Source organism: Geotrypetes seraphini, chromosome 9 (assembly GCF_902459505.1).
Source record: "Geotrypetes seraphini chromosome 9, aGeoSer1.1, whole genome shotgun sequence".
In the NCBI taxonomy this organism is placed as follows: domain Eukaryota; kingdom Metazoa; phylum Chordata; class Amphibia; order Gymnophiona; family Dermophiidae; genus Geotrypetes; species Geotrypetes seraphini.
In genome coordinates this window covers 389410-401682 of record NC_047092.1, presented here as the reverse complement: position 1 = coordinate 401682, position 12273 = coordinate 389410, and the positions used below count along the sequence as shown (strand labels likewise).

The 12273-nt window shown below is 44.3% G+C and overlaps 1 protein-coding gene across 3 annotated transcripts in view; it reads right to left on the bottom strand.

Moving 5' to 3' along the window:
• Positions 1-335: 335 nt before the first annotated feature.
• CD36 (CD36 molecule) overlaps positions 336-12273 on the bottom strand; it is a 131201-nt gene continuing 119263 nt past the window's right edge. For 2 of the 3 annotated variants that reach the window (XM_033958736.1, XM_033958735.1), the window contains one exon: positions 336-838. In XM_033958736.1, coding sequence (XP_033814627.1) covers positions 629-838 — 210 coding nt within the window. In that variant the 3' untranslated portion in view covers positions 336-628. The remainder of the gene's footprint in view (positions 839-12273) is intronic. The other variant, XM_033958737.1, reaches the window with a different exon arrangement.

The following is a 12273-nucleotide window of genomic DNA, read 5'->3' as shown; positions in this document are numbered from 1 at the left end:
TCCCATTCTTCCATGCAGGATGTGGTCCTCCATTGCAGTCTCCCCTAGTGCAGGTTAAGGTCCTTTATCTTGAAGTCTAAGTGCTTATAAAATGTTCCTCCCTATGTACTATAAAATGTTATGGTTTTCACATGGTGGGTTCTATCTGGTATTTGGATCACTGTTTCTCCTTTGCTGATTCTCTTGTTGGGAACTGGAGGAGGAGAAGGTCCCAGTCCCAGTGCAGAATCAGAAACATGACCTTAACCTTTATGTTACTCTATTACTGTCATGATAAAAAAAATTGTGCAATGACACTGCAGGAAATGTGTGTTATACTGCTGAAACACGTTTATTAAATATTTTTCATTTCTGGGCTATATAAAGTTATTAGTACAAAGCTACACAGGAGCAAAGTCTGGGTAGAAATTCCAATATTCCTAAACTACCACAGATAACAGAGTGCAGTACCATCACATACCAGATAACAGTCTTGATAAGATAAGATTATACCTAAGTACATAGTTCAAATAAATCAGTTTATTAGCCAACCTTGTTCACAGAAGTTTGGGGGGAGGCAGAAGAAGGTGAATCCACCTCTAACACTTCTTTTCCCCAGTTGGAGGCACCAAGTGAGGGACCAATGAAGTTATGAAGAGACTGCCTTCAGGGGGACCCCAGCATGGTCAGGCCCCAGACTCAGAGCATTACATATGTAAGGAGTTGGTCTTCCAGAAAGCCCTGCATTTGCTCTGTCTCTGGTGATGCCAAATAATCTGTAAGTCAGGAGGAGATAAACTTTGTTCCAGTGTTGCTCTGCCGCCTGCACCATCATCTTCTCTCTACTGTGAGCCCACCTCTGAGGAAACAGGAAGTTACAGCAGATGTTTTCAGAGACAGAGAAGTAATAGAACAGGAGAAAATGGCTGAAGACTCATTTACTCATTCAAATCTTTGAGAGGGTCCTTGGAGCTGCAGCCATTTGCTTGAAGGACATGAGTCCCCTGTCTGTTTCCCTGACTGTGGCCTTTCAAGTGCCTGACCTCACTGTACAGGTGTAAGCCCCTTGTTAAGTAGGATGCCTAGACCCTGCCTGGATAATGACAGAAGGGGTACATAAATAATTTATTTGTCACGACCAATTTTAAAGCTGGGGGGCTGTTTTAAGCTTGCATCAGACCATTCACTCACTCATTCTAAGACAGTAGACCAGACCAGACCAGATGTCAAACTCCAAAATCTTGAACTTTACTCTCTCAGTTGATCAGAGGTAATTGTCTTAAATAATTACATAGAAAAAACAGTTCCAACTTATATACAGTGATATCCATTCTCCTTACTTCTCTCCTCCAAAACAAAGATGTTATAAAAATTAAAAGTTAGCAATCTCTACACAGGGTAGGCTGATGGTATTTCAGATGGTAACAGCACATAGTTCAAAATATCACAGGTCATATCAGATGGTAAGTGCTGTTCACAGAAATGTACCTTTGTAAATCCAGACCTTTATGCCTCGGATGTAGATTCCCATAGGAATGGTGCTGCACAAATCCTGAGGCTCTCTTTAAACTCCTCTCAACTTAGACTCAACAGGGTGAGAAGGGTTCCCCAAATTTTCCCACTATAGCAAGCCAAAACTTGCCCCAGTCTCTGATTCCTTGCTCATGTCCCCATTGTCATTCTCTAATAGAAACAAAGAAACATGATGGCAGGTAAAGGCCAAATTGCCCATCCAGTCTGCCCAACATCCACTATCTTCTCTCCCTATGAGATCCCGTGTGCATAGAAACATGATGGCAGATAAAGGCCAAATATTCTAGCAGTCTCAATGCTTTCAATTTGGTGAACCTCTTCAGCTATCAGGTGCAATGCTTTCATGGTTTGCCTCTTTTCTGTCTAAGAGAAGTTTTCAGGTTTTTACCCCCGTCCTCTTCTCAAATGCATGAAATAGACTGTGGAATACCTCAAGACTCCATCTTTTCTCTCTTACTATTTAACCTATTTTTAAGCCCATTAGCCATGTTGGGCCCATGCAAAGAGGATATCCACCTATTTTTATGCAGATGATATCCTTCTAATTTTCCAACCAACCCTTAGGCCCCCTTCCTTGATGCCTCTTCAGGAATGTCTTAGTTCAGTAACTCATTGGTTATTCCAAAATTGGTTGGTCTTTAGCAAAGTGTCCCTAAACCTGATGAATCCATTTCTCTATTTGGTAACAGCTTTCCCTATTTAGGTATAATCTTAGACTCTCAATTATCCTTCATTCCTCAGGTCTCAAAACTAACAAAAGTTTCTTTGATTCCATCAATTAAGGACGGTTCAACACCTCTTCAACCATGATGCCTTTTACTCACTAATTTTGACCCTCTTCGTCTTGAGACTGGACTACTGTAATATTATCAATGCAGGTTCCACTATAAAAGAGTTAGCAACATTTCAGAATACAGCCATTAGACTTCTTTGCAAGGTGGGATAGTTTGATAAAGTTATGTCCCTGCTGAAGTCTCATCACTGACTACTGGTTAAGCAGAGGATCATATATAAAATTCTACTCGACCTTTAAGGCATTTTACCTCTTGGCTTTATCTATTGTATACTTTCCCACCCATATAACCAGATGCACTTAGAGATCACCAGGCAGTGTGAGTTCTGTTTCACTGCTCCATTCACACGGAATAATCTACCAATCTGAAGTGTATCTTCTTTAAAGGAATTTAAGGTGGCTCTTTTCACAAGCTTTATGACTCTGGAAATGCAAGATTCCAGGGTACAGTTGCTTAGTACTGCAGAACGCCCTTTCTACCCTGTTGCCAACTTCCCAACTGCGCTCCCGTTTTCTTTGCTATGGTTGCAAGGCCTCTTTACTGTTCTTTCTCTTTTCCTCACTTTATTAATCTATAAACCACCAAGTTCTGTCTTCACATTTTAGAGTGGTAATCTGCTCTTTTGTGATTCCTTAAATGTCCCATTTATCAAGTATCCTTCAAGGATACCTAACCCCAAACCATGTGTTCCTGAGTGACTGTCAGCTTCCCCCCACCCCTGTTCTAGTTTAAAAGCTGCTACCACCAACCTCCTCCTCCTCCTCCCATACACACACACCCCTGCATTTATATGTAGAGGGTTAGAAAGAATTCTATGAGCCATGCTCTACATTCTTTTCTCACTTGTTTAGAATGAGTGCACTCAAAGAAAACATTTTAACAGAAAGCATAGAAAACATAAGAATAGGTTTATTGGATCAGACCAAAGGTCCATCAAACCCAGTAGCCCATTCTCACGGTGGCCAATCCAGTTCACTAGTACCTGGCTAAAACTCAAGGTGTAGTAATATTCCATGCTACCAATACAGGACAAGCAGTGGCTTCCCCCATGTCTTTCTCAATAAAAGATGATAGACTTTTCCTCCAGGAACTTGTCCAAATCTTTCTTAAAACCAGCTACGCTATCCATTCTTACCACATCCTCTGGCAACGCGTTCCAGAGCTTAGCTATTCTCTGAGTGAAAAAAAAATTCCTCCTATTGTTTTTAAAAGTATTTCCGTGTAACTTCATAATCAGGCTCGAGGATTGGGCATCGACATGACAGATAAGGTTCATCGTGGATAAGTGTATAGTGATGCATGTTGGTAACAAAAATCTCATGCACAAATACAGGATGTCCAGGGCAATATTTGGAGAGACCTCCCAGAAAAGGGATTTGGGAGTTCTGATCGACAAGTCGATGAAGCCGACCACGCAATGTGCGGCGGCAGCAAAAAGGGCATCACAAACAGATCAGAGAAGGTTATCATGCCGCTGTACCAGGCCATGCGCCCTTACCTGGAGTACTGCGTGCAGCACTGGTCACCTTTCATGAAGAAGGACATGGTACCAGTGGCGTACCTAGGGTATGTGGCACCCGGGGCCCATCATTTTTTGACACCCCCCCCCCCCCCCATGTAAAATTTTTTTTTTTTTTTTGCAATAACCATGAAATGGAATAAATGGTCAGAATAGAAACGGCACCAAAAAAAAAAAAAAAAAGAAACAGGCAGTGAAAATTTTCTTTTATTGAACCTCATTTATGTAACCATTATTCCAAACATAACATAACATAAATTATGTCGGAATTGTCATGACATCAGAAGTACATATGGAGTAGTTGCAGGTGATGCTTGGGACAGTTCTGATTATGTTAGTTTGGTTTTATGTGTTTTTTGAATAGAAGGGTTTTTATTTCTTTTTTTAAGGTTTTGTAGTTTGTGGTCGAGGTCAATAGGTTGTAGAGTTGGGGGTCAAGTGTTGCAGCTCGAATGGCTAGGAGGTTGTCGAACAGTTTTTTTCTTTTGACGTTTTTGGTTGGAGGGTGTGTGAATGGTGCGTGAGTTCTCCTATGTCTGTTTGAAGTGGATTGAATTATTTAGCTGAAGAAATTAGTTACCCCCCCATTCCACACACATTAATTCTCTTCCATTTTTGTTCCCATTATAAAAAAACACTGATAAGTTCCCAGGAAAAAAATACATTAAAATAAGAAGTGAAAACAAAGGCCCCTACAGATGAGAACATAACATAAGAATAGCCTAACTGGGTCACACCAATGGTCCATCATGCCCAGTAGCCCATTCTCATGGTAGCCAATAGTGCTGCCCGATTCAGAGAAAAATATTTCATTCGATTCGATTCACCCTGTTTTCGATTAGATTCACTGTTAATGACACCGCTTTTTAAGTTTAAACAAAGTATAACAATAAATTTCACAACAACAATAAATTTCACAAAGTACTTAAAAAAAAAAAATCACATTTTTCCATTAAAGCAGTTCTGGAGACATTTGCTTGAACAGTCTTTTTTCCCAGTCCATAAGCAAGCAATATGAAAAAGATTTCCTTAATTATCTACTCAAACATTTTTGCTATTTACTTTCATTGTACCTAGACTATTATTCAGTAGAAAAAATTGTTGCTGCTGAGTGCACCAATCCAGGGCAAGCAGACGCTTCCCCCATGTCTTAATAACAGACAATGGACTTTTCCTCCAGGAATTTGTCCAAACCTTTCTTAAAACCAGCTACGCTATCTACTTTTAACATAACTTCTGGCCACTTCATTTTTAAGCTTAGATCTTTCCTTCCAAACAGAGACCTTGCTAGATGTCAAATACAGCACAAGGTAACTTCACATGGACTTAACTGTGCAGGAAATGAATCTCCTCATACACCCACCATATAGTGCAAAAATGTGCAAAGGTCTGTTTTTTTCTTTCGATCACTACATAGCCTAATGCCACACAAGCAGCGCTGTTACAAACATATTCTGAAGGTCAATGCTAAGGTTGACAAAGTTTCCTTCCTTGGACCAGAAGGAGATACTGACAAACCACTGGAAGAGATTCTAAAACAACTACCCAGAAATAACACCCAAAGACCCACTCAGTGTGTGAACCAGTTGAGTGGAGTGGACTAACTGGGGGTGGAAATGGGCCCAGAGTTTGCTCAGCAGAATTTCCCAGACTACCTCTTCCTCTCAACACACTGACATGCTACCACCACCACCAACACTAGGAACACCTCACCGAGTATGCCAGCAATGCTTATAAACTTTATAAAACACATTATTATATTTTCTTATAAAGCATATATTTTAACTGAACTCAGCCTTGCCATTCACAAAAATAGAAAAGTTCCCATTTCAAGCTGTCTCATGTACACTTTTCAAATCTAACATATTGTAATCACAAAACAGAAAATAAAATTATTTTTTCTACCTTTTGTTCTCTGATCAATATTCAAATCTTGTTGGTCCCAGGCTCTTGTTGTCTTGCTTGCCAGGGTCTCCTTTCTCCGTGCTAACCATCCGTCTGCCATCTCTGTTCTCCCCTTCCGTTTCCCTTCCCTCTCCCGGAGATCTGGCATCTTTCCTTTTTTTTGTCTCCATCCACAGATTCACCTTTTCTCAACTCCCCACCACCCCAGGATCCACCATCTCTCCCTTTCTGTTCCCAACTATCCTCCTATCCAGTATCTCTATCCCCCCTCCACACCATCCCCTGTTTCCAAGTTCTCTCCCTTTCTGTTCCTTCCCTACCTAAATCCCATTATGCACCATCTCTCTCCCACTCCTCTGTTTTTAGACCCATTATTTCTAACCCCCAAAGTCTGGCATATGCACGTATCTTTGAACCCCCCCTTCCCTCTCTCCCTCTGTGTACTTTTACACCAGGACCCCCCTCCCCCGAAGGTCTGTCCCCCCTCAGAAGGGCTACACCCCACCCCTGAAGACCTGCACCCCCCGAAGGACTTTACCTCCCACCCGAAGGTCTGTCCCCCTCTGAACGCCTAAACCCCACCCCTGAAGGCCTGCACCCTCCCCGAAGGATTGTACCCCCCACCCGAAGGCCTGCACCCCCCCGAAGGCCTGTCCCCCCACTTGAAGGCCTGCCTGCCTGTCCCCCCCAAAGGCCTGCACCCCCTTGAAGGCCTGTCCCACCCCCTTGTAGGCCTGTCCCCCCCCTTGAAGGCCTGCCTGCTTGTCCCCCCTTGAAGGCCTGTCCCCCCCCTTGAAGGCCTGCACCCCCCCTTGAAGGATGGCACCCCCCCAAAGGCCTGCACCCCCTTGAAGGCCTGTCCCACCCCCTTGTAGGCCTGTCCCCCCCTTGAAGGCCTGCCTGCCTGTCCCCCCCTTGAAGGCCTGCACCCCCTTGAAGGTCTGCACCCCCCCCCCCGAAGGCCTGCACCCCCCCGAAGGCCTGTCCCCCCACTTGAAGGCCTGCCTGCCTGTCCCCCCCCTTGAAGGCCTGCACCCCCTTGAAGGTCGGCACCCCCCCTGAAGGCATGCACCCCCCCTGAAGGCCTGTCCCCCCTTGAAGGTCTGCACCCCCCCCCGAAGACCTGCACCCCCCCTTGAAGGCCTGCCTGCCTGCCTGTCACCCCCCTCCCCCTGAAAGTCTGCCTGCCCGCCCGCCCGCCCCACCCTGAAGGCCTGATGCCCCGACCCACCCCGAAGGACCATTCGCCCCCCTGGCCTCCCCGCACTACCTATGAAGCAGCCGCAGCAAGATCGCGACGTCAGCTATCTTTGCGCTGCTTAGGAGCTGCTTCCTGCGCCGGGCTACCTTAAGCTACTGCCCCCCCCCACGCCCGAAGGACCGCTCGCCCCACTGACCTTCCAGCACACCTATGAAGCAGCCCGCAGCAGGATCAAGACGTCAGCATTCCCTCAGCTGCTTGGGCGCTGCTTCCTGCGCCGCGGTCCCGCCCCCTCCTCTGACGTCAGAGGAGGGACGGGACCGCGGCGCAGGAAGCAGCGCCCAAGCAGCTGAGGGATTGCTGACGTCTTGATCCTGCTGCGGGCTGCTTCATAGGTGTGCTGGAAGGTCAGTGGGGCGAGCGGTCCTTCGGGCGTGGGGGGGGACTGAGCGGCAAGGCCGGGAACACCCCCTCAGGGCTGGTACCCGGGGCGGCCCGCCCCCCCCGCCCCCCCCTAGGTACGCCACTGCATGGTACTACTCAAAAGGTCCAGAGAAGAGCGACTAAGATGGTTAAGGGGTTGGAGGAGCTGCTGTACAGCGAAAGATTAGAGAAACTGGGTCTCTTCTCCCTCGAACAGAGGAGATTGAGAGGGAACATGATCGAAAAATTCAAGGTACTGAAGGGGATAGACTTAGTAGATAAGGACAGGTTGTTCACCCTCTCCAAGGTACAGAGAACAAAAGGGCACTCTCTAAAGTTGAAAGGAGATAGATTCCGTACAAACGTAAGGAAGTTCTTCTTCACCCAGAGAGTTGTAGAAAGCTGGAACACTCTTCCGGAGGCTGTTAAGATTATCTTTGGGACATTGCTGTGAACAAGGCTGTCTGTGAACTTCAATAAGATAAGTTGCTCAACATTTCATATTCTGCTAATTTCACTGGTTTTCAGCATTATATCTGCTTAATTTCTCTTCTACCTGTTTCTTACCTAAAAAAAACCAAAAAAGCACAAAAAAATAAACCCTTCTCTTTCCTCTGTTAAATCTCATTTCCTCTTCCTCTTCATAGGAATAAGGGTAAGACTTTGTTAACTCTAATTAAATCCTGGTGCCTGTGGCTCAGGGTGACTAAAGTAGGGAAAATCCTGTTATAAATCCTGTGTTTTAGGGTAGCCACTGATTTGTTATAGAACCTGCATTTCTGTTTAAAATACTGTGTTTTAGGTGGTATAGAGCCTATATTTCTGACTCACTAGTTTTTAGCCATTGTGTCTGATTAGGTGGAGAAGGGAGGGGCTCTGTTTTACTTCGAAGGTTAATTGCATTATCTTTGGGACATTGCTGTGAACAAGGCTGTCTGTGAACTTCAATAAGATAAGTTGCTCAACATTTCATATTCTGCTAATTTCACTGGTTTTCAGCATTATATCTGCTTAATTTCTCTTCTACCTGTTTCTTACCTAAAAAAAGCACAAAAAATAAATCCTTCTCTTTCCTCTGTTAAATCTTATTTCCTCTTCCTCTTCATAGGAATAAGGGTAAGACTTATAGTCCCACCATATATAGAGACCCATATAATCAGGACTACTCAAATCAAGTCACTTCACAACCAATCAAGATGACCTTTATTCTATGCAATCACTGTGGCGCTTTAATTCCAAGACATACTATTTGGAGGCTTAAGGCTTGCCCCATCTGTCTTCAACTTGCTAGTATTAAGGAGGAGCTCTGCAAACTTAAACAGGAATTGAATACAATTAAAGCAGCTTCCATCACTCCACAAAATCATACCAACTTACCACCTCTACCTCAAAGAATAAAACAACCCAGGAATAAATGGGTCACAGTAGGCTCAGGAAGACTGCGACATGTAACACAGAAACATCCACCTTCACTAATATTACCTCTACAGAATTCCTTCGCTCCACTAGTGCACTCGATACTCAAGAAAACAGAAGAGAGGTGGGACTGGAACCAATGAAGGTAACTCAAGAGAGCAAGCACACCCTAAGCACAAATAAAAAGGCCAAAAGCAGAAAACTATTACTGTTCGGGGATTCCATCATCAGAGGCATTAACCTTGGAACACAAGGCGAGGAGACCAAAATAGTGAAATGTCTTCCAGGATCCTCAGCTACCAGGAGTTCCAGGCAAATACAGACTATAATGAAGGAAGAAACTAAGGATTTTAACACTGATGTTGTCATCCATCTGGGAACAAATGACCTGGCCAACAACTCCACACTTGCAGCACAGAAAGCTTTTCGGGAGCTTGGTGAGGGCGAGAAACCTTTTGTAAAGACTTTAGCTTTTTCTGAAATACTGCCTGCATATGGAAAGGGGGAGCAAAGAGTGAAAAACACAGAGGACTTTAATAGATGGCTCAAAGCCTGGTGTCATCAAGAAGGCTTCAGGTACATAGGAGGATGGGGAAATACATGGAAGGACAAGAAGCTATATTGCACTGATGGGCTACATATTACTACAGCAGGAAAAAGAAACCTTGCAGAGAAATTTAGACAATATTTTTCTAGGCATTTAAACTAGAAGATGGGGGTGGTGTAAGTACGAAGGACAATTATAGAGACCACCCCCGGCAAAAGAAAAGATGTGATAGTAGTAAAGACTGAACACAAGCAATATCAGCAACTCATTTCTTAGTATTACAACGGAAAATGAAACGAAACATAAATCCATACGAAAAAGGAGATTATCGCTGAAAAATAGCTGGAAAGCGATGACCACAAATGCTCGCAGTCTAAGCAACAAAGTTCATGATCTGCAAGCCCTGATGTTAGAGGCAGATCTAGATATTGTCGCTATCACAGAGACATGGTTCAGTGAATCACATGGATGGGATGCAAACATACCGGGATATAATCTTTTTAGGAAGGACAGAGATGGTCATAAAGGTGGAGGAGTAGCTCTCTATGTAAAGATCAATATCCAAGCGACCGAAATGCAAGAGACCTGGGGAGAGGAAGAAACGATATGGATTGCTCTGAAAAGAGAAGATGGAACTTCTATCTACGTGGGTGTAGTCTACAGACCTCCGACTCAATCGCAGCAAATTGATAAGGATCTGATTGTGGATATCCAAAAGTTTGGAAGGAAAGAGGAGGTTCTGCTGTTGGGAGATTTCAACCTGCCGGATGCGGACTGGAATGTTCCGTCTGCGGAATCGGAAAGAAGTAGGGAGATTGTGGATGCCTTTCAAGAGGCTCTGCTCAGACAAATGGTGACGGAACCCACAAGGGAAAAAGCAATATTGGATCTGGTCCTGACAAATGGAGAGAGTATCTCTAATGTTCGAGTGGGTGCTCACCTGGGTAGTAGCGATCATCAAACGGTTTGGTTTGATATAACGGCTAAAGTGGAGAGCGGCCGCACGATACTTAAAGTCCTAGATTTCAAACGTACGGACTTTAATGCTATGGGAGAGTACCTGAAGAAAGAGCTGTTAGGATGGGAGGACATAAGAGAAGTGGAAAGACAGTGGTCTAAGCTGAAAGGAGTGATAAAAATGGCTACAGACCTTTATGTGAAGAAAATCAATAAAAACAAGAGAAAAAGGAAGCCGATATGGTTCTCCAACCTAGTAGCTGAGAAAATAAAGGCGAAAGAGTTGGCGTTCGTGAAATATAAAAAAAACCAAGACGAGGAGAGCAGATAGGACTACAGGGTGAAAATGAAAGAAGCCAAGAGAGAGATACGTCTGGCGAAAGCACAGGCGGAAGAACAAATGGCTAAAAATGTAAAAAAGGGAGACAAAAATTTTTTCAGATATATTAGTGAAAGGAGGAAGATGAAAAAAGGAATTGCTAGGCTAAAAGATGCTGGGAACCAATATGTGGAAAGTGGTGTGGAGAAAGCGAATGTGCTAAACAAATACTTCTGTTCTGTGTTCACAGAAGAAAATCCTGGAGAAAGATCGAGATTGTCTAGCAAAATTACACGGGAAAATGGAGTAGATTCTGCGCTGTTCACGGAGGAGGGTGTTTATGAGCAACTTGAAAAACTGAAGGTGGACAAAGCGATGGGACCAGACGGGATCCATCCCAGGATACTAAGGGAGCTCAGAGAGGTTCTGGCGAGTCCTATTAAAGACTTGTTCAACAAATCTCTGGAGACGGGAGTGATTCCTGGGGATTGGAGGAGAGCGGATGTGGTCCCTATTCATAAAAGTGGTCACAGGGATGAAGCAGGAAACTACAGGCCGATGAGCCTCACTACAATTGTTGGAAAAATAATGGAAGTTTTGCTGAAAGAAAGGATTGTGTACTTCCTTGAATCTAATGGGTTACAGGATCCGAGGCAACATGGCTTTACAAAAGGTAAATCGTGCCAAACGAACCTGATTGAATTTTTTGATTGGGTGACTAGAGAGTTGGATCGAGGACATATGCTAGATGTAATTTACTTGGATTTCAGCAAAGCCTTTGATACAGTTCCTCATAGGAGGCTGTTGAACAAACTTGAAGGGCTGAAGTTAGGACCCAAAGTGGTGAACTGGGTCAGAAACTGGTTGTCGGACAGACGTCAAAGGGTGGTGGTTAATGGAAGTCGTTCGAAGGAAGGAAAGGTGAGTAGTGGAGTCCCTCAGGGATCAGTGCTGGGGCCAATCCTGTTCAATATGTTTGTGAGTGACATTGCTGAAGGGATAGAAGGAAAAGTGTGCCTTTTTGCAGATGATACCAAGATTTGTAACAGAGTAGACACCGAAGAGGGAGTGGAAAAGATGAAAGAGGATCTGCAAAAGTTAGAGGAATGGTCTAATGTCTGGCAACTAAAATTCAATGCAAAGAAATGCAGAGTAATGCATTTGGGGATTAATAATAGGAAGGAACCGTATATGCTGGGAGGAGAGAAGCTGATATGCATGGACGGGGAGAAGGACCTTGGGGTGATAGTGTCCGAAGATCTAAAGGTGAAAAAACAGTGTGACAAGGCAGTGGCTGCTGCCAGAAGGATGCTGGGCTGTATAAAGAGAGGCGTAGTCAGTAGAAGGAAGAAGGTGTTGATGCCCCTGTACAGGTCATTGGTAAGGCCCCACTTGGAATATTGTGTTCAATTTTGGAGACCGTATCTGGCGAAGGACGTAAGAAGACTTGAGGCGGTCCAGAGGAGGGCGACGAAAATGATAGGAGGCTTGCGCCAGAAGACGTATGAGGAGAGACTGGAAGCCCTGAATATGTATACCCTAGAGGAAAGGAGGGACAGGGGAGATATGATTCAGACATTCAAATACTTAAAGGGTATTAACGTAGAACAAAATCTTTTTCAGAGAAAGGAAAATGGTAAAACCAGAGGACATAATTTGAGGTTGAGGGTTGGTAGATTC